The sequence below is a fragment of the Typopeltis vanoorti genome, chromosome 11 (genome assembly GCF_054136105.1).
Source record: "Typopeltis vanoorti isolate ZY-2024b chromosome 11, IOZ_Tvanoo_1.0, whole genome shotgun sequence".
Taxonomy (NCBI): Eukaryota; Metazoa; Arthropoda; class Arachnida; order Uropygi; family Thelyphonidae; genus Typopeltis; species Typopeltis vanoorti.
The window spans coordinates 104,426,500-104,449,195 of NC_143559.1; the positions used below are offsets into that span (position 1 = coordinate 104,426,500).

The 22,696-nt window shown below is 32.8% G+C and overlaps 1 protein-coding gene and 1 non-coding gene across 2 annotated transcripts in view; one reads left to right on the top strand and one right to left on the bottom strand.

Moving 5' to 3' along the window:
- Positions 1-22,696, bottom strand: part of LOC150101896 (uncharacterized) — a 314,015-nt gene that overhangs the window by 131,599 nt on the left and 159,720 nt on the right. Inside the window, exon 2 of the mRNA XM_090400719.1 lies at positions 870-1,172. Within this exon, the coding sequence (XP_090256845.1) occupies positions 870-1,172 (303 nt within the window). The remainder of the gene's footprint in view (positions 1-869; positions 1,173-22,696) is intronic.
- On the top strand, positions 18,880-18,963 carry TRNAL-UAA (transfer RNA leucine (anticodon UAA)). Its single transcript has one exon. It is a non-coding gene; the product is annotated as a tRNA-Leu (tRNA).

The window sequence follows — 22,696 nt, forward strand, 5'->3', positions numbered from 1 at the left end:
TGCTAACAACTCCGCAGCAGCCACCATGCAATCTTTCACAAACTCTCCCTCTACATGAGACCTCAGCTTCTTTGCGATTAGCTCGCTCACTACATAACTCGTCTGAATAACGTTGTCTCTGTCACAACGAGGCCTAGTGAAAGCAGCTTGTTGTGATTCCAAACTCCGCTGAAGAGCATTGATTTTATCGAGACGCATTTGGCCTCCCAATTCATTGAGTTTAGCATGTTTTGAGCTAGAATGACGCTCCAGATTGGCTGTTTTCATTACCTAACGCATCGCGCCATAAACTAGGCACACAGGTTTGCCTGTGTGCCTAGTTTCTCCATTTCTCTTGGAAAGGTCAATACTCTGCATCAACTTTTCTTTTCTTTGTAGTCGCCATTTGTAGGATATCAACTTAAGCTTTAATAACTATCCAGTGTGTCCTGCCTGCGGTTGCCTTGGCAGAGTCAGACCAAATGATTTCGCCTGGGGAACGTCCGCGGGTCTCTCTCTCTCTCTCTCTCTCTCTCTCTCTACGCTATAACAGTCAATGCAAACGCTGCATTAGATTAAAAAATTAGAAAAAATACAGAAAAGAATTGTTTCAACAGTGATTTGGAGCAACTCTTAAAATTATTCAACATCTCTTTGAAAAAGAAAATGGAGTGAATCATTGATTGTAGAATCCTTAATCAATGAAGTTGTTCTCTTCTGTATTGAGTCCGAAATTTTTAGAAACCACTTGAGAACATTTAAGGGACAAATCACCAGCACTGCACTAACAAAATCCAGTCATTGAAAATGATTTTCTCAACTTTCTTTTCTCTAACTAAACGAATAACTCAATAGCATCTAAATAAATTAATCTGACAGGTCAAACTTACCGGCCATGGAAAACGTATCGTATAATTCCATTCTGTAGAAGTGAAATTCTCCGAAGAAATGGTGGAAAAAACAGGAGTCAGGAACGTCCCAATTGAGCAACGATCCCTATTAGCGTTATTTCTCAGATTAAAGAATAGTAGGGAATTTCTCTGCTGATTCATACAAAAACGAAAAAAGATGAAGCAGTTTTGTTCACAAGTTTCTTCGGTTGAGCTACTATAGTTGCAGCACGAATCAAGCACAGTGGTTGGAGTACCTGAAAACTTGGTAATCGTAACTTGAAATATGCTGTCCGAAGAAACCTGAAATTAAAATAAATATGACGGATTATTGACAGCTGAGAAAATAGACATCAAAAGTATAAAAAGTAAAATAAAACTGTAAAAGAGAATGGTCCAAAGTAGGGTACTTCTTAGCCTTCGTAATGATTTCCACGCTAAGCATGCATACAAAAAAACTCGCAGTTCGATTGTAATAATAGACTGGAGAAACTTATCCTATTTTTATTTTTATGTTTATTTATTTATTTTGTTTGTTTAGTTGATTTTAAAATTAACTGATGTCTGTTGTGGGTGAGCGGCTTTTTGTCTCTTTAAGAAACTCGAGTTTTCATCTGATAACAAAATTGACTACAGAACATTCATGAATCCATAAACATAAATATTATGTAGTTAGGATAATGAACATTGCGTTTCACCTAGCAGGCAAAAGAAATGGAGTGCACTGCCACGTTAACGAAAGGCCTACTGAGTCCTGATCAAAAAAAAAAAAAACCATCTGAAAACAGTTTCATCCGTTTTGCAGATAAAAATACCAGTTTCTGGAACATTACTGCCTACGTATTGGACTGGCTAACTCATCTACAGCTTTTATAAATTTCTTCGCATCCTAAACGAGATTCATATCTGGGCAAATGATGCAACATCCTAACAACTGCCTTATAGAGGTGTTCGAGGATATTGTTATACAGTTTATATTTACTGAGTATTTTAAACAACGACATATACTCAATACCATTTCCCTGTTCTGCTTAAAGAACGTCTTTTTGTTGACATCTTGGCAGTTTGGGAACTTTTCGATCAACTGAACAATTTACTTTCTTCAAGAAATCAGTTTGATTTCTTGAATAAAATAAATTATTTTTTAAAAATCTTGAAGTGTCGAAAAATTGAAGATTATTATGATTCAGAGTGAAACAGTAATTTTCAATTTTTGGGCACTCTTATTTATGAAGCAAATCACTTGCTGTCTTCATTTTCTACACAGGAAGAAACTCACACAGGTCTGAGATTTAGGCATTGAAACATGAATAATTTTTCTATATTTTCTGATCATGCTTCTCTTGAAAAGTAATACAGTTTTGTACCTTCAATCTCTTTGTAGCAGAAACACTCACAATGCACAACACAAAACACATGGACAGGCTGTTAAATAACCAGAGTCCCACCTAATATCACATATGTTGACAGTATAGTGATATTCATGTGCCATTATCAATAGACAGCTTTCTCTTAATTTTGGAATGGATTGGAAAAATCTAATTTCTCTGAAATATAGTGCCATCTTAATACTTATTTCAACATGTATATGATTATCTATATTTTATCTTAATCTCATAGAATGCATATAAAACGCTTTGTTTAGATAATAAAAATTGTCTGACAAATTCATACAGTCGCAATGCATATCACAAATTTGTAATATTCCTACAAGAACTTTATTATGTCAAGTAATTTGCCAATATTTAGCAAACAAAGTTTTTTTGTTTTTTTTTACGTAAATGTGTGAGAACTGGTATTACACTTTTCACCAAACAGTGATTTGATGGAACTTTTTAGTCCAAATCTGCAGCAACGAGCACATCAAAATTAATACAAAACGTTATTTTCAATCAAGTTACCAAAATGTTGCCATGTCATATTAGAAATCTCAAGTCTGCGTTAGCAGATTTTTAAAAAAATTAATTAATGGAACTTTTAAATTTTAAATTCGGACATCCTTTCCTACGACATTTTTTGCGTCGTATATTGTTAAAAAAAATTAAGAATTTGTAGTAATTCATATAATGACATCTCTATCTCTATGACATTTTATGTGAAATTTAAGTCTAAATATATTATTAATAAATTATAAGTCTAATTATATTATTAGTAAATTATATAGTTATAATTCATATTGCAACACATTTAATTATTAGTGGTATTAATAAAACTGTTCAGATCACCGCGATGTTTCTAAATTAGATAGTCTCTTTCTACACTAATGAATCAACAATATTTCTACATAAAAACTTTTAGTTGGCCGTGTTAGTAATATAATTTTATTAATATTCGAATTTTATCTTAATTTTATTATTATTATTTTCTTTATTCTACCATGATAGTGGTGAATATGATTAAAATTCATAAAACCCATCTTTAATTTAACGAAATAAAATAAATTCATCTTTAAATAAAACACCCTTCAGAAAAATGTTTTCTGTTAAGTTACAATGTTAATATTAGAACTGTTATTATTTTAATAAAAAATATTTTAATAAGAAATATTATTTTAATAAAAAATAATATTTTCCGCTGTTACGAAAATATTAATATTGATACAAATCTAAATTCGCAATAATATTTCTGAATAAATCCGTTTTTCGAGATGAAAATTCTATGCTATATTGGTTTCAATTTTACGCATAAGATTGTTTTAGTTATTTCTAGTATTAAATGCACACGTCCTAAGATTTAAAAGCAATACCTACTTCGATGATTGCTGAAGTAAATACCGTGTTAACTTCTTTCTACAATAGAAATCTTACCTTGCAGAATATTGAGAGTAACACAGAACAATATAGGAAATAACACATATTCATTTTCCCCGTCATTCTGAAACTTTAAAATTCGAGTTGAAATCCTCTTAATAGGGCTCCGTTTATAGTAAACAACTGATAGGTTCACTACCGTGACCTTCCAAATACGTGTTCACATTCCCCAGCGGTCACTGTCAAATACAACAAAACAGAACGTTTTTCTCATGGGCTAAACGTTCATGTTGTTATGTGCACATGAATACGCGGATGGTGACCTAGACACGTTTCGCAGTACCGAGTCTCCTTGCATGTAGTTTCCGTATGGAAAGTCATCCACCTGGAAAAGTTTACAGCTTTTGTACTGTCCTCAAACAAGTGTCAGGTCAAATAAAGCCGGCTTTGCACTTCGCTTGGTGGTCACCCTATTGCATAATCCATAAAACATCCAGCCCCTTCCTCTCTATAGCTAGAACTTATTTTTTATAACAGGAGTTAAAAATGGTATATTAAGGTCTTTGCCTTATATTAAGTTTGTTAACCTCAAGTTCTGCTTTTCAAGTTAGCGAACAAAAGATCTGTTTTTAGGAATTAGATATTTTGCGCCGTGTAATTAGTCACGCGTGAATTATGTTTATTTTTACCTGCGTGTAGATTTCTTTCACTTTCCTCTGCTTTTTAAACGATTAGCTATTTGTGCAAGCAGTAAACACATATGTTACATATCCGTATGGCATAACTTTATTTATGTAACTAAATATTAAAATTGTTTATTTATGATACTATTTACATATCTTTATACAAAATAACAAAATATGAGTTTTATTAATTTTTGACATTAATAAAATGTTCAACTGAAATTAGGATAATTAATATCCATCTCCTATGCACACAGCAGGCAAATGTTTGTTAAACTTGGAAACTTCAAAGATTTCGAAAATGCCAGTATATTTTCCTTTTCATAGTGCTTTTGATTAAGGATTCCATTGACTTGACAGCAATGTTTCAAACTTTTTGATTCTTCATACTTTTCATTTTTTTTTTTTCAATTCATCATAGAATTGAAATTTATCGAATGGGAGGATAATTGATCTCCATTTGTTTGACGTAATAACCAGGCAAATAATGTGCACTTTGAAACTTTGATTCACGATGAAGTTTCTGGGACAAAAACTACATGAAACAGAAATGAAAATAAACAATGTACAAACAGAATATTTACATGCTGACATTTTGCCATCTTAAACTAGCATTATCAGAGGTACTTTCTGTCAGTAATTTAACTGAGTTCTGTAGAACTTCAATCACTTTCAGGAACAGTGCGATTTAAATTGGAAACTTGTGTATTAGCCTGGTTTTCTTGCACCTGAAGAAATGTTCGTTACCTAAGAAATGTTGAGATAGACTGTTTTTAGGTCTATCACAACATGCCGAAATTTGTTCTTCTTATCAAGGTGGTTCATCCTATCAGTCCGAAATATTGGGTTTAAAATTTACAAGGGGGGAGATACTGTAAACACCTGAGCAGGAGAGAGCAAAGTATTTCTGCACGGTATGTGGCTTCACTTACATCATTCGAACGAAACGATTATATATATATATATATATATATATATATATATATATATATATATATATATATATATATATAAAATAATATATATAAAAACTCAATTAGACTATACACACACCCTATTCCTACGCTACATCAAAGATACAACAAATAATTTCTACACGAAATTATCGGGATCTTCTCGCCATCCTACGTGTCTACAGCATCACATGTCAACGTCTGATGCATTATTTCAGATCATTATTAAATTGATAAGAAGAAAAGAACATAAAAAGTGTAATCAGAATGAGCGTCTAAAAGTGGACGAGAACAACATGTCTTGAATAACAAGCATTCCATCAGGTGCAAGAAAGCCAAGCTAATACACAAGACCGACTCTAAATCTACAGAAACTTCCTGGAAGCGGCGAAATTCTACAGAACCTGATTAAATGCAATAGAACTGATGGTGTAATCCTACACAAATTTTGATGTAACAAAATTTGTCCATTATCGTCATGTCACTAGTAATATAGAAGATCGTCGTGAAGAGCGCCATTGTCGCTCTCCATGCAAGTGACTATTTGTTCTCGAGATCATTTCATTTTCACTATTTGCTGTGTGTGTGTGTGTGTGTGTGTGTGTGTGTGTGTGTGTGTGTGTGTGTGTGTGTGTGTGTGTGTGTGTGTGTGTGTGTGTGTGTGTGTGTGTGTGTGTGTGTGTGTGTGTGAAGAAACATCAGCATGTAAATAATTAAATTCGTAAATTATTTATTTTAATTCCAGTTACACGTAGTTATTATTCTAGAAACTTTAGCATGAATCATTGCAATAACTTACGGAAATTAAAATATGGAAATACAACTCTTAAAACATTATCGAATTTCTTAATATTTAAAAAATGAAATTATAAAATAAAGAAAACTTAAATTTCGAATGTGAAATTTTTTTTATTTAAACTCTTTGATCTAATTTAAAACTGTGAGTTTTAAAAATTTTAACTTTTTGACAGGTCAAATGTTTAAAAACCATCCTTAAAGATTGTGTTATCTACCTGTAGGTGCTGTTTTATAAAAAATAAATAAATAAAGCGATAGTTTCATTCTGCCATTATGAAAGTCACCATAATGCTGTCTAACTCCTCTAATAACAGCCATTTTTAATAAAACGACTTTTATTAGTCCATAAGAAAAATTTCGGCTTTTATTAAAATTGAACTTTTTATGGATGCATCTTCCACATAATAAAGCATGATAGAGCTTCAGATATGCAACTTGAACTTATTATTTGCACATCTGTTTCATTAACACCATAACATTTACACGTAAGGTACAGAATACAACGGAAAGTTGTTCAAATTTGACACAATTCGGCTCGTAAATAATAGCACAAAGTCCACTACATAAAAAAGAGGAAGAAAAACTCGCTATCATGAACCGGATTCGAGCCTGCGTCCTCTCATGAGGGTTACATCGTAAGTCTAGTGCCTTAGACCACTTAGGCATCCTGAACTTAACATGGAAGATTTAAAACGTAGCAAATTACATGATAGCAAATAATAGATTACAAATTACAGCAGATAATAATTCAGATCAGCAAAACTGAGTTCTTTGAAATCCAGTCAAAGTAATGAAATCCCATCGGCAGTTCTTCACATGACTTACGGGAAGCTTAGCTTCCTGTAGATAAAAAAAAATACAAACATTTTACACATTTCATTATTTGTAGTGATTTTTTTAAATGTTTGTTAATTGGATAAAACTATATATTTAAAAATTTTTTTTATAGTGTACGTACTCATCGCAAGTTTGTAATAGCTTTGCTTCAGCTGTTCAGTGTTTTACATGACTCCTTGGAATATTCCAGGCTAACCTTCTTGTGGGTTTACCTCAACACACTATCAGGTTGATAGCTAACTTGTACATGAGCAAGAAGCTGATGATACAGTAATAACATACAATAACAGTTCTTGCTTATAATAACAAAGAGGAACTAGAGCAAATTCCTGACAAAGTTAACGAGATCAAGAAGAACAGAGGACGTCAGCTCAATCCTAGAAAGACAAAGAGTATGGTTCTCAAACGAAATGCAGAGAGGGAAGCTCCTGAGAAACAAGAGTATATCTTAATGGAGAAATAACTGAGGAAGTCACTAAGTACGAGTACCTGGGATCCATTCTTAATGTGAAGAATTGCTGTTCAGAAGAAGTCAAAAGAAGATTAGGAATGGCTAAAACAACAGTCAGAGACTTGTCTAAAATCTAGAAGGATGGATCTATCACCATGGGAACAAAGTTGAGGATGTTGGATGCAGCCTAAAGAAGTTAGATAAGAAAAGGATATCTGCTTTTGAGATGTGGTGTTACAAAAGGCTGTTGAGGATATCATATACTGAAAGGCATACAAATGAATGGGTGTTAGAAAAGATCAGTAAAACTTTAAGGCTCCTTAAGAATATTGACAAATGAAAGTTGAAATACTTTGGACACATTGAATTGATGGAAGGAGGGCTTCTTAAAACAGTAATCGAAGGTAAAGTTCCTGTAAAAAGAGGAAGGGGTAGACCCTCAATGAGATGGATGGGTGGTGTCTGCAGCGACGGATCTTCAGAGAGTTAAAGCCTCCAGAAAAGCATATGACAAGAGCACACTGAACAAGAGCACACTAGTTAGCACACCACCCGTCTAATTTTATTCACACACACACACACACACGCGTGCGTGTCTGTGTGTATGTGTGAAAAATCGTACCTATAAACACGTCGTACATGACTCATCTGGACAGAACTAGGTTATTTTGGGAATGTCTGAAGGAATACAATTGCTTACATCAAAGTCTATCAAGGCATGACATTACTTTGCGATTTTCTAAATGTTCTAATAAAGGAAACTGTGTTTTATTTTGTATTTGGCTTTTAATAACCTAACAGTTCATTTTCAATGATCCTGTTTTATATTTGAAATCCAGTAATTTCCAATAATAAACCCAATTATTTAATGTAGCCTTTTCCACTAGATTAGCCACTGAAGAGCCCCAAACGTCTGCTATAAAAGCTGCTTGCTTAACTTAATATTTGGCCAGTTATAAAGTACGCTAATATGAGTGCAATGACTCAAACACATGAGGTATGGACAAATCTATTTCCTGTTTGAAAATGAACTCCATTAATAATATAGAAGGGAACATTACAGTTGACGTTAAGAGGATAGGGCGAATAGTTTATAAAATTTCTCCAAATTTTGTAGAAAGCTATTGTTCCATTTTTACTCTTATGCATAATTTCACACCGTGCCACACACTTTCGAAACTAGATCTGACGGAATAAGATGGTTAAGCTGGTTTTCCATTCTTGCGTGATGAAAATCCCACGTTTCAGGGAAGAAAACCTGCAATCTTTGTATGAGACACTGAGACTACCATTCAAATGAAAAGCGCTGATAAAGGGTCTTTGCGTCCTAGGATTCAAATCCGGTGTTTCCAACCAAAAGGCATCGTTGAAGTTTAACGAGCTACAGATGCTCTGAAAAAAAAATAAATAAAAATAAAATCTACTGATCAAATGCTTAAAAATTATCGAATTTTTTATTTGACAATATGTGAGTAGAGGAAAGTTAGCTTTGCTGGGTGGTTTCTGTTTTATAAAAGAACAAACAATAAAGCGGGATTCTGGAAAGAAATTATCAGTTTTTTTTAATATTGAAAAAAAAAAAAACAAGATAATTATGTGAATCATACAGAAGAAAATATATTTAAGATAATCATTTCTCACTCGTATAATAGCAAAGCTTTTACGAAGTACGTATCATTGAAAAAATGAAAGCGCAGTCGACAGGATTCGAATCTGTGCGGGGAAACTCCAATGGATTTCTAGTCCATCGCCTTATATTTTATTTTCTCAAAAGCATCTATGTACATTCGGACGAACTATTTACATATATACAATAAGTACATAGCATGCTTATTTCAGTTAAGAATTTTCATTTACAACATGATAACATGCTCAATATCTATTTTCACCTAGAGTCCTGTGCAATCTTTTGAGCAGTTATTTTGCTATTTGACATAAGTTACACATTGAAATATTACACTATTTTACCTTATCTGAATATCATAAGACAAATACTTCCTCTTATGCCATTAGATATATTCATTACTATACAATATTTCTGCACTTATTTACTTATATACTTATTTACATTATGTGTTTCGTTTTCTATTCGTTATTTTTCCCTTTCCGAATTTTTATTAGCTTGTTTTCATGTTTTTTATTTATGGTGGGTCTTTTATTTCCATTATTTTATGTTTTCTTCATATTCTTCAGAGATAAGGCCTGTTTTCCACCATTGGTGTTTTGTTATCTTTTTTTATGTTTATTGTGTCTGTTATGATTTCATTTAGTTCTTTGTTGAGTTTTTGTATTATATCTGGGCATGTATCTCTTCCATAAATTCTGTTACATCTGTATGTCTAGATGGAGTACATTGTTGTTATAATTATAACTGCTTCGGTTATTGTTATGTTTCCATCCTTTAGCTAGAATAGTGTGTGTTCTGTGACTGGTTCTTTGTGTTTTATGAATTTCTGAACAGTGTTCCATATTGGAGAGGTACGGAGCAGTATAGCATTATGTGATATAATGTTTCTGGTTCAGGGCAGAAGTAGCATCTGGCTGGGGCTTGAAGTGGAATACCTTTGTATGCGCACCACATTCTGGTGGGTAGGCAAGCGGGGTGAACCTTGTAATAAAATGTTTTTAGTTTCGGGTGTATAGGTAATCTGAATGCCTTTTTGAGTACATTGGATAATTTAATTTTACCTTTTTCAAACTTTCGGTGTTGTGGTGGTATAACTGCTCGCGTGAGAGTGATATGTGCAATTTTTGGTTTCATTTTGAGGAAATCGTTTATTGCTATATGATTATTAATGAATTTGTACCCCTCTGCAACTTCAATGAACAGTTTTGGTATTTTGCCATTCGATTGTGGAAGGGAACAAATTATTTGGTGGGGCATTATTCTTCGCATGTAGTGTATGATATATGCACTCCATGCTTTGTGTTCGAGTAAGCTCTCTCTATGATTTTTCCTCTTGCAATTAGTCTTTAAATGTACATTTATTAATTAAGCCAAGTCCTTTTGCTAACCTTTCTTCACCTATTCTATTTAAGTGGCCATACCACCTTAGAACTCAACCACGACTGCTTACATAGCATTTTATTTTATAGCTATAAATTCTAACCTGCCACTAGAAATCCATTGGGATTTCGCATGCACGGGCGCTCGCATACTTAATATTTCTAAATTATGTATGCGAGCGCCCGTGCATTTAAATAAAAATATAAAATAATACAATTAAAAATAAAATAATATATTTTCAATTAACCGAAGTCTTTTAATAACCACACTAGTGTCAGGTGGCATACGAATTAAGTAACTTTCACTGCAATTAAATACTGTTTACAGTTCTATACAGTTTGTGACAGATAGGCCAACATGTCCGTCGCAAATTAGAAATTACCTATTAAATTCTGTTGTTCCTTCTATCCGCACTCAGGTTATTTATTTTTAATTTTTTGCATGGGAGTCTCAGCCATTAAATGTTGTAAATCTATAGTACATCAGTATCCTGAGTGATTTAAGGATTTTGTTTACTTGTTTTTATCAATTTAATATATTTTTGTTGATTTTTTTACATAAACAGGAAATTCTGCTCTAGAGACAACTCTAGAGACCAACAAAATAGGCAACTTTTCAAACCTCTTCAGGCTTCCAAGAGCAGCGGTGGTCTAACACCGGGCAACGAAATTCATGGCAAGTTTCGAACTTGTACTTGTTGGTTAGAGAGGATACTCTAATTGTTGCTAATCAGGTCGGCCATTTCTATTTATTGGTTTTAGCTGTACATAATTGTAGTGAAATTCAGTATTATAAATCCTTATAAAACCTTGACAACCTATTCCAATTTTTGCTTCAACTAAACCATTTTCAGAGACGCAAAAAAGCTGCATTTATAGTTATTCGGAATTAAAGAATTCGAAATTCGAAGCAACTAAGGCTATGCGACCACTCTACTTTGTTAAATTGCTTGTGTTCTTCTGATCTGTTCGCCTATTTCACGGTATAAAAATTCGAATTTTATTGAGGGAAAACCTTTTCTACCTACGGAGCAGACTGGCTAACTCACCTTCAGCTGAACAGCCCTTGTGAAGGTTCTTCGCGTCCTACACGGAATTCGAACCCAAATCTTTCCAACCAAAGGGACATCGTTGAAACGACTAAGCTTCAGTCTCCTGAGAAAAATAGAGAAAAGAAAATCCATCGATCAAATGCTCAAAAAGTTGGCGAATTTTTTAACTTTTAGAGAAAAATTAAGTTTTGAATTTTTTATGGTTTAAAAGAACAGATAATAAATGGGATTCTGGAAAGAACTTACTTGAAACTTTTTTTTTTAATATGGAAACATGATTCTCTCTCCCGCCCCCCGACGAGAAAATAACTAGTTTTGATGCACACATAATTTCATATTTAATATATAAACTGATAGACGTATTTTTTCATCCAGAACTCAGTAATAATACAACATTAATACAGCACTGAATTGTGTACATAATTTAAGTGGTTTTTCTTCTATTTTTTTTAATTAGTTCACATTGTCGGCTCGACTATTCCTTCCCGGTTCCGTTTAAGTCAGTTAATTGAAATCCTATTGCACGTTACGAAAATCACTCTGGCCTTACAGTTTTAACAATGCGATCGGTAAATGTTATTTATAAGTAATATTATTTAAATGCTATTTATTGCCATCCATCTGTGCTTCAGTATACTGGGGTTAGAGAAGTAGAGTCACTATAACAGTTAAATATGAGGTCAGTTCAGTTCTGCACTCTTTCGCACAAGGCGTTTCTTTTTCTCTGATTTGCAATTAATTATAGGTAAATCATAAATCCACCCACCACTGAACACTGTTCTCATATTTGGAGTGCTGTTCATAAGGGGCTCCATAAAAAAACTTGACTCAGTACAGAACAGGGCAATTAGGTTGATTAATGATCCAGCGCTCATCAATTCACTCCACTCTTTTTCCCACAAAGACTCTTGATGCTTGCATTTTCTAGCTATAAATATTAACAGCAACCAAACTTCTTTGGTTGCCGTTAATCATAATTGGCACCATGATTCCACATTTCTCTTCTAAATCACACATCAGCTACTCAACGCTCCTTTTTACAGTTCACTCCAAACTCACAGAATATTTTTTCTATTATTATTAATTTATTCCTTGTGTATCTATGTTTTGGAAAAGTCTTCACTCTTATGCGTTTCCTAAAGAGAACAATCTACAAGTGCTGAAATTGAATGGGAACAAATTTCGTTATTCTCTTAACTTTGTTTATCACGATACTCATATACTACAGGTTGAACAACCTCTCGTGGATGCGATTAGCATAATATATATATATATATATATATATATATTATGCTAATCACGATCCTGTATATATATATATATATATATATATATATATATATATATATATATATATATATATATACAGGATCGTGAAGAATGTGTACAAAAAATTGTTACTGGTAAATAAAAATTGCATTGCTTAAATAAACTTTTCATTTAAATATCATTGATTCACTTGATATTCCGAGAAAAAAATGAACAGCTGGTTAGGGTGGCAGAGTGATCTAAGGTGCCAGACTTAACATCGAGTCCTCGTAAGAGCGCGTGGGTTTGAATCCAGCTCCTGACAAGTAGTTTTTTTTTTTTAAAAGACGAATCGTGCACCCTAAGGTATTCATTTCCGCAGTTTATGAAAATTCATTACATTTTAATTTGTAAATCTGACATTCATATTTTACAAACATTATCTGAACTCTTACAAATATGACATTATTTTGTTTTCTTATAGAAGTAAAGAGTGACATTTGCTTTCTTGAAAATTTCCCTTAGTGTGTAAACGTAGGTGTGGAGTGTTATTTTTAATCACTTAAATATTTCAATCTTCATATATTGTAAAAATAGGGTCAAACATCAGATGTGCACTGGTTTGCCGATGATGCGAAGATAGGCAGGGAAATCAGGGATGCTACTGATATTCAGCAATTACAAAATGATTTGAATAGGCTGGAAATTCGGGCAAACGAAACTGGTTATCAGTTTAATGTTAGCAAGTATAAAGTTATGCACTTTGGCGTGATTAGAGTTCCAGCGGCATATTATATTAGCGGGGTTATGCTACAAGAAACTGAATTTAAAGTTCAAAGGTCACATAGCAAAAGTTGCAAATATTATAGAACTCAGAGGATAATTGCCATGTTGAAGCGAACCTTGACATGTAAGGATAAGGAAGTCATTTCGCCTCTTTATAAGGTTTTGATAAGAACACACCTGCATTATTATGCACAGATTTAGTCTCCCGACAATAATATGGAAAGGATGCAAAGAAGAGTTACAAAGATTATATGTCAATTATGGGATTTAGATTATGAGGACAGATTGGGAGTATGTGGATTGCAGACTCTGGTTAACAGGAGAAAGAAGGGTGATTGGATAGAGATCTATAAATTTTGAATGGGTGTTATAGGATTTCAACTGATGAAATTTTTCGTTATATGGAAGGCGGGAAGAGAACACAGGGACATCCATGGAAGTTAGGGTTGTTCACAGTCAAGAAATGGGTGAGAGCTAGGTTTTTTTTTCCAGAGAGCAGTGAGTGAGTGGAATAGTTTGCCTTTAGGGGGTAGTGAGTGCATCTAGTGTGAATGAATTTAAGGTAAGGGAAGGTATGATAGCTGGTTCGGGTGATTTATAGCCTACCTCGATGACTCCTTGACTCCCTAGATGTCTCAAATAATAATAATAATAATAATAATCATAAATGAAAATTAATATTTATATACTGTGAATGAACATTGTCAATGTACAGTAAATAAATTTAAAATTCTTTTAAATAAATATTTAGATAAAGCAGTTTGTTTAAAAAATATTCATCTATGATTATAATGCAGAAATAAATTGACTTTCCGATTTATCTGAAAGGTTTTTAAGAATGTTTCAATATCCCTTAACCACCTTTAATATATAAGAATAAAAATAACTATAAGGTATTCGATTTTTCTTAATTATTTAACCTTTATGCTATCATTGCAATCTTAAACTTTCAATATTTCAATACTTTTTTTCTTTATTTTCAACTTTAGATTTTTAATAATTCCTTTATTTATTAATCAATTTTATATATTTAATACTTTATCTTTTTATTATATATATAATAATAATAATAATAATATAACTGGCAAGTTATATATATATATATATGTGCGTGTGTGTGTGTGTGTGTGTGTGTGTGTGTGTGTACGGGTAACTTGTACGGGTAGCAAATTTTGAGTATTGAACACCATTTTAAAAGTTTCCTTTTTAATATTTTACGCATATTAGACTTCAGAGTTAAAGCGGAAAATAACGGATGTATGAGAATTAAGGATGTATGAAAATGGACAGAGTTGATTGTACTGTTCTAAGATTAAAAAAAAATAATAATCACGAAGGATCACAACTGAGCTTCCATTGTCTTTAGGGGGGGGGGAGAGAATGACAGCCAAATATCGATGTTTTGTGGGGGTTTTTTTTCAAATAATTATCTTCTAGTTGTTTTTATAACAAAAATATTTTTTATTAAAAAAGAGTGAAATATTTCATAAAATGGTCTGGTTATATATGTATATATAGACACGCACATACACACATACTTCATAAATTACGAATAATATGTTTATCTGTTAATAAATGCTAATGTTATGATAGTGTTTATATGTCTAGTCAGGTGACTATCATCTCTTCCAGAGGCAAACTGCAGCTGGAATGCTGGAAATAGGAACATTGTGCCTCCAGAAAAGACAATAACTGGGTTCAAATAGATGTATGTAATAATAAACAAAGGTCATGATGATTGTCTTCAAAAGGGGAAAGATGGTATGAGCCAGATGAATCTTTTTTCTTGCTAGGATGGTTATGTGCAACAGTGTGCCTCTGGTATACCCAGAATTATATGATAATGAGAAAAAAAAATAAGACAGCGTGAGTATTGCCAAATTGCAGATCAGTAGAATGGCAGAAGGAAGCTCGATGAGATCACAAAATTCAATATACATGTTATTGTGTTCATTCATCTAGTACACAATAATACGCTTTCCCGACAGTGTTTATAAATAAAAGGTAATCATAGCATAATCTTCCCACAAAACTAGAGGACCACAAAAAGGGTGCACAGAGTGATGAATCCAGTTTTCAGTGGTTACATTCTAATACAATGGTTACATTCTAATGGCTTAGCAATCAGTTGTGTAATTTTCACAAATGCGTATTTCAGATATCAAAAAATTAAAGTTCTTTTAAAGAAGAAAATAAAACCAAATGGCAGGAGCGAAATTCAAACCTGCATCTTCATTTGAGGAACAAGTCTAGCACCTTAGACCAGCGCTTCCCAAACTGTGGGCCGCGGCCCCCTTGGGGGCCGTAGGTTTTGTTGAGGGGGGGGCCGTGAAATAATGAAAACAAATTTAAAATGTTTTAAGACTAGGTAGATTTTTTTATTTTAAAAGAAACGTATTTAACTTTTATTATTTATTATTTCTTTTTTGTTATTTTTTATATTTTAATATAAAAATTCACACATTGGTGTTGGTTCACAAACTTTGCTTCCTACGTATTTCGGTGCTTAATGAATATTAGTAAATATGGCTTATTCATATGTTTCATTTCAAAGCAGTGGTTAATTGTATGTACTTCGAAAGCTCTCCAGGGAAGCTCCAAATCTTCCTGTCCCTTTCATCTGTTCGTAATCAGGGACTGTTGATATTGACTTTATATACATATCAAAACTCGTTTTATATTATCACTGTCATCCGAGCTAGTTTTCTGTTACCAATAAAAGTTTCGCATATACTTCACACATGAAAAAAAACTTAAACAAGTTCTTGTGGGGGAGATAGTAACACGCTTGCAGTGGTAAACAACACGCCCTCCCTAACAGCCACTATACTGCAGAGGCAATAAAAACAAGTACTTTTATTATGCCAGTGAATAAGGTATGAGGATTCTGTGTAATATATTTCTCAACAAATAGTGCAATTAGAGACAACTGGGATAAAAACACACTAATAAATGAATCACATGTCCCCTCATACAGAAACTATGCTGTATAGACTGAAAAAAAACCATATGTTGCATGGGCAAACACAGGATCTAACTAAAAACTATTGTTATTAATTAGATGTGTGTGAGTTCGATTTCCCAAGGCAGCAATAAAATTCAACCGAACGTGTTAAAATTCGTAAAAGTGTTAAAACTAAGTAATATATATATAATGAATGTTATGGCAGTTTCACATATGGAATTCGGTTGAAGAGAGTTAGCATTTCAACTCAATTTTCAGCTATGCTTTATCTTTCGGTTGCGCGATCTTTTATTAATACCGCACCAATCATATGCACGTTTTAATAACCTGCCTTTGCTGTCTGTTTCGCGTTAGGCTTAATTACCGTAAAGGGAGAAAAGTCACAAAAGAGAAAAATGTTCCTGGTCCAGGGATTCCCTTATTCAGGTAATATTCACTAATTTCATGTTATCTGTGGTGTGTCAGTATCGGTAAGTGGTGATATTATTTGATCTATTCTACGTTAAAAAATTTAACCCTCAGATGAATAAATGGCTGATAAAAATTTAAAAAATTCCCGCGAACAATCAGAAGCAGAAACAGACTCAAAAAAAAAAAAAAAAAAAAAAAGGACAGTATTTCATATTTTACCAGAACAGCCCGCATCGTCTTCAGAACCAAACGGTAAAAGGCAAAAAATTTAATATATGCATTTGATTTTTGCAATATCCGTTATGTATGTTTTGTATTGAATATAAATACAATAAATATTATAATGATATATCTCTCTATTACGATTTTTTTTTCAGGGGGGGGGGGCGTGAAATATTTTAATTTTTGCAAATGGAGCCCTGACTTCCAGAAGTTTGGGAAGCACTGCCTTAGACCACTCAGCTTTCCTGACTAGGTATCTTCTCTTTCCTGAATGTTAAATGAAAACAATTATATGTAGTTGTTAATCAGTTGCAGTACTTTATCCAAAGTGATGTTCTATTTGAAGCTAACAGATCATCTTTTTCTACAAATGATTCATTGACATATAGTCCTGAGTTAATAATCCAAATTGTGGGTGATATACACCCATTCTAACACACTAATCTCACTAGAGTAACAGTGAAGCGTATCATATAAAAAATAGATATCGATCACACTATGAAATTCATAAGCTTCATAAAGAGAAAGTCCTTTCAAAAACACTATATATATTATGAAGAAGCTAACTGCGCTTAAACCAGTCTAATTTTTTTGCGGCAGTTTTTGTGTCTATTATTGTAAGACATGATTACTACAGAGGTAGCTATAAAAGATTCTTAAATGAATTGGATATATCCATGAAGTACGCAAATAAAAAATACAGTATTTAATTTAAAAATATACCTTTTGTGATGAGTATTTTATAATGAATTTTATATCCAAACAAAGGGACTGTGCATAAATAAAAAATAGAAATGCAAACTAATGTTAATAGTCATTTTGCTTCAATATTACTATTTCGAAGTCAAGGTAAATTTTAATAAAATGTAAATACAGCCTCTGACTTGTTTTTATGGCCAAAGCAACTATATAGACAAAAATTCTCGAAACAAAAGGACTCGAAACCGCATCATCATACGAAGATCACATTTTAAGTGTGGCTCGTTATACCATTCGGGCAACCTGACTTCCTCACAGTTTGTTAATATTAAGTGAAATAATCACATGAATAGTTAACTGGTTACAATACTGTACATTATAATACTTCGCAATACTATACATTGCAATATTTATATTAGTGTAGAATCTTTTACAACTTCAGGATTGCGCTAATCATTTGAGTAATATACAAGTTATGCTGCACGCACACACACACACACACACACACACACACACACACACACACACACACACACACACACTGACTCCAGTATTAACATCTTCAAAAAATGAAATTTTATTATGTTAATTGTTTCTTATTCTTAGTTTTGTTTAAACTTCTTGTAAATTCAGAAAAGTAAGAAATAAAAAACTCAGAAAAATTAAAATAAAAAGCTCATAAAAATAAAAAAAGGAAAAGTCACTAATTTTGGTATTCTTTGACTTATTTTGTACTACTCTGTTTCACAGGGAGATCGTTAAATTTTTCAACTTAAGAAGTTTTATGAACCTCATTTCAAATACGTTGTCGACTAATATTGTATTGTGTTCACGGAAGTCCATAACAAAAAAGACCTTTGAAAATAATAGTAGTGTTGTGTCCAGTGATATGTATGTTAGAAAAAAACAAACCAATATCAGAATTCATCATGATATCTGAGAGCTGTTGAGGTGATTTTTCACTTCATATAAATGAAATCTGTGTTTTTTTGGTATTACATAACACTCGTTATATCAATAAGAAGATTAGATAAAATTTTGAAAGCAGGGCTTATAAGTAGCACAATCAATACAATCAAAGTGTTGTTTCACTCTTCATTAATGCAGTATTGGAGATGAGTATATTAAATATAGATATGCTCATGCGTAGTCAGGGTGGCCGAGTGGTCTAAGGCGCCAGACTTAAGATCTGGTCCTCATGTGAGGGCGCGGGTTCGAATCCCGTCCCTCACATTAATTTTTATTCTTTGCTATCGAAATAAGTAAATTATTTGTAAAAATTACAAAACTCATTGGCAAAGTCAAAGTCTGAAACTAGTCGATTGACATTAACTGAAATTAAACTAGTTTTTATAACTGTTTGTTATAAAAAAAATTGGTGACCATGAGTTGCTAATAATTCTTATTATTACGGGATACCTCCAAGGACTCATTAATCTACTGATTAATTTTGAAAATAATTTTTTATGTGCTGAGCCGCTGTACATTGCTTTTTGGCTATGTTTAAACTGTTCCTTAGTTTTCAATATCATTCTAACCACAGAGTGATAAAAAAAAAATAATGCATTTTGTAACATTCGTTTTTAGTTCCATTCTTGCTTTATGTAATAATACAATTATTCCTTGATTTTCTTTCTTGACCACTTGTATAAGAAACTATAACACATTTTAGGAATGTTAATCAAGTGGGTAATATTTATTATCCTACTAATTTCATCGATTTTTGCTATCGGCATATTCAGGAATACAATTGGTAAGCGATATGAAGGTAACAGATTAGGTTTTAACTGACAGTTCTAATTCATACAAACGTAGAACAGTGCGAGACAAAGCGCGTGTCTCGGGAACATGATTTATTTGTTACGAGATATAATGCAATTGGTGTGAAAGTTCATTTCTTTGATGTTTAGTGATCTAATTAAAGTTTTCCAAATTTCCAGTAGGATTAGACCTTGATTCTTATTTAGGTTTCCTGCTGAACGGGCGACCATAGCAGCCTCCTTAGTAGTAGGGGTGGCTCTAGTGACCAGATCAAGATCAAGATAACATAAGGAATCGTGACGTGATTGGTTGATGACGTCATTGTGAGCATGGCTTCATGAGTTTGGAATGTTTGGAATTTCCCTGTGGGCAACTGTGTCACTGGCTTCAGTTCTTGTGTTTTGGTTCGCATATGTAATTATGGGTGATGGTAGAGATAAGGATTCGTGTTGTGATTGGTGGTGCACTATTGACCAGATGAAGATCAAGATAAGATAAGGAATCGTGTCGTGGATGTGTGTTGTTTTCAGAAGTAGATAAGTGACGTCATTTGTTATTTGTAAATAAATGTCGTCATTTGTTATTTGTAAATAAGTGACGTTGTTGTTTTGAATGGAAAGGATGATATTGGTGGATAAGAAATCGTGTCGTGATTGGTGGGACACTTCTGACCAGATCAAGATCAAGATAAGATAAGGAATCGTGACGCGAATGTTTGTTGTTATTGAGTTTAGAATGATAATTTAATTTAACTATATTCTATGTCACACAAACATACAGTTTTTTTTTCTTCTCTAGATGGTTGTACTAATTTTCCAATACATTTTGGGTATTTCTTTCCTGTTAAAGTGTGGGAATTCTTAGAGAAAGTCGTGATGGCTCTCGTGTTTCGATCTTTTCTGAATAATTAATTATATACTTAAAGTACCTGTCCTTAAACACACACACACACACACACATACACATTAGACATAAAAAATCGCTAATGTGTCCATGTTGATACTCTAATATATAACCTATGATTATTCTTATGGAAAAAAAAAACTATTCAGTATTAGAATTACGCTTACCAAACAACATGCGATCAGTTATGTTTAAGTTAAAAAAGTACTTACAGCTTTCCAGATGACTCTTCGAAATTCGATTATTCCAAAATAGTTCAATTTTATATCCACAACACAACACAAACACAAAAACCACAAAGAATGAAATTTCTGTAAATACTGTAACCTGAACTAGTTACTTCGTCCTTTAGATTACGGAGCGTAGATGGTGAGGTTTCGTCATTGCAATATCCCCCAGCGAGCGCTTTTCTTCAAAGGGGATGACATGAGTCACATCCGTAAATTGGGAATTTATTTTCCAACACTGAATATTTCTCGTTAAGTCTTTTACAGTAGGTTTTCTGAATATTCCAATTGTTGATTAACATGTATTCACAGAACACAAACACAAATCTGAAAAGAACATTTCACTTTTTCATTATAGCTTACTGTGGCTAACATATATTCACACCACAAAAACACACAAAACATAGGAGTTGATAGATATTTCTGTAAATAACCAGAAAAGCTAGTGGACTACTTAATTTACTTTAGTATCCGTTTGGTTCTCTGTATTAATCTTTCCCACGGGTGTCCATCCTCGGTAGGAAGCTCTATGCGCTGTTTTGTTTAGGGTAAGTGTTATTTCCGGTTTCGAATTCCGATTGCTGTTAGAGTATGGAATTCAGACAAGTGAAATTATTTTTTTTTTTTTCAAATTGATTGGTTATTTTCTGTATTTTACTTTTACAGGTCATATTCTAACAGAATAACTGAGCAGAATTAATAAATATATATAAAGTATATGAGACTTAGTTGAATATTTAATTTAGATTACTATCCGATTGGTTCGTTCTCTGTTTAATTCCTTCCCACAGTTGCTCATGCTATGTTTCCTAAGCTTGGTAGGAAAGTCTATGCGCCTTTTTGTTTAGGGTAAGTGTAATTTCCTGTTTCGAATTCCGAGTGCTGTTAAGGTATGGAATTCTGACAAGTGAAATTATTATTTTTTTTTTTCAAATTGAATGGCTATTTTCTGTATTTTACTTTTAAAAATCAGTTTAATTACATATTCTAACCGAATAACTGAGCAAAATTAACGAATAAATAAAATGTGAATTTATTTTCCAACACTGTAGATTTCTCACGAATTTCAGATTTCAGAAGTAGATTTAGTAGAAGTAGACGTAGATTTCAGAAGTCGTATCTTAAAGATATCTCTCTCTTATCCGGTCGCCAACTTGTTGTACCTAGGTGAAAAATAGTGTGTGTGTGTGTAGTAACGTGTTGGTTTAAAATATCTAATGGCTCTGTAAAATAACCAAATTCTAGCAGTATTGTAATTTCAGGTGAAATCTTCTGCACTAAAATTCTGGTTATTAAAATAATACTCGATTTTTTTTTTTTTTGCTTCCAAGAGTTGACAGATTCTTGATATATTTGTGGGCTTGCATGAACAAATAAGACTTTTAACTCACTGAGTCAAAAAAATAAATAAATAAAATAAAATAACAAAAATCTAGTTAGTTTGTGGCATTAAATTTTACAATGAGAAAAAAAAAAAAAAAAAGTTATCTTCCTTCTTAAATTTGTATAACACATATACGACACCCAATTTGTTCATTTTAATTTACACATTTTATTAAATGAAATATTATTTACAAATTGTATTTGTAAATTATTTTATTTTGGGAAAAAAAATAAAAAAACGCGTTTTTTTATTTTTTTTTCCAAAAACGTTTTCATAAAAAATGCGTTTTTTCCTAAAAAGTTATCATAAAAAACCAGTTTTTAAAATTTTTTTTTTCCCAAAAAAGTTATCAGTATCAATTGGAGGTGACATCACTAAAAGATATCCGCAAATGATGAGCTCGCTCATCTCCACTAGGCTGAGCAGACATCTTCTGGAGGAGAGGGGATTGTGAGAGACTAGGGTGATGGGGTTAGGTGGGGGAGCACTGCAGGGAAGACATCTGTCACCCTCTGTGATATCACAGTATGAGAGACATATGTTCCCCAGAAATATCCAAACACATAACGACATTGTTGTCATGTTTTGTTTGGCTATGGAATTGTGGGTGATGTTTTTGAGATAAGATATCTTGGAATTTTCCCAGGGTGACACACATCCGTCATTGTCGTCATGGTTTATCCAACAACAT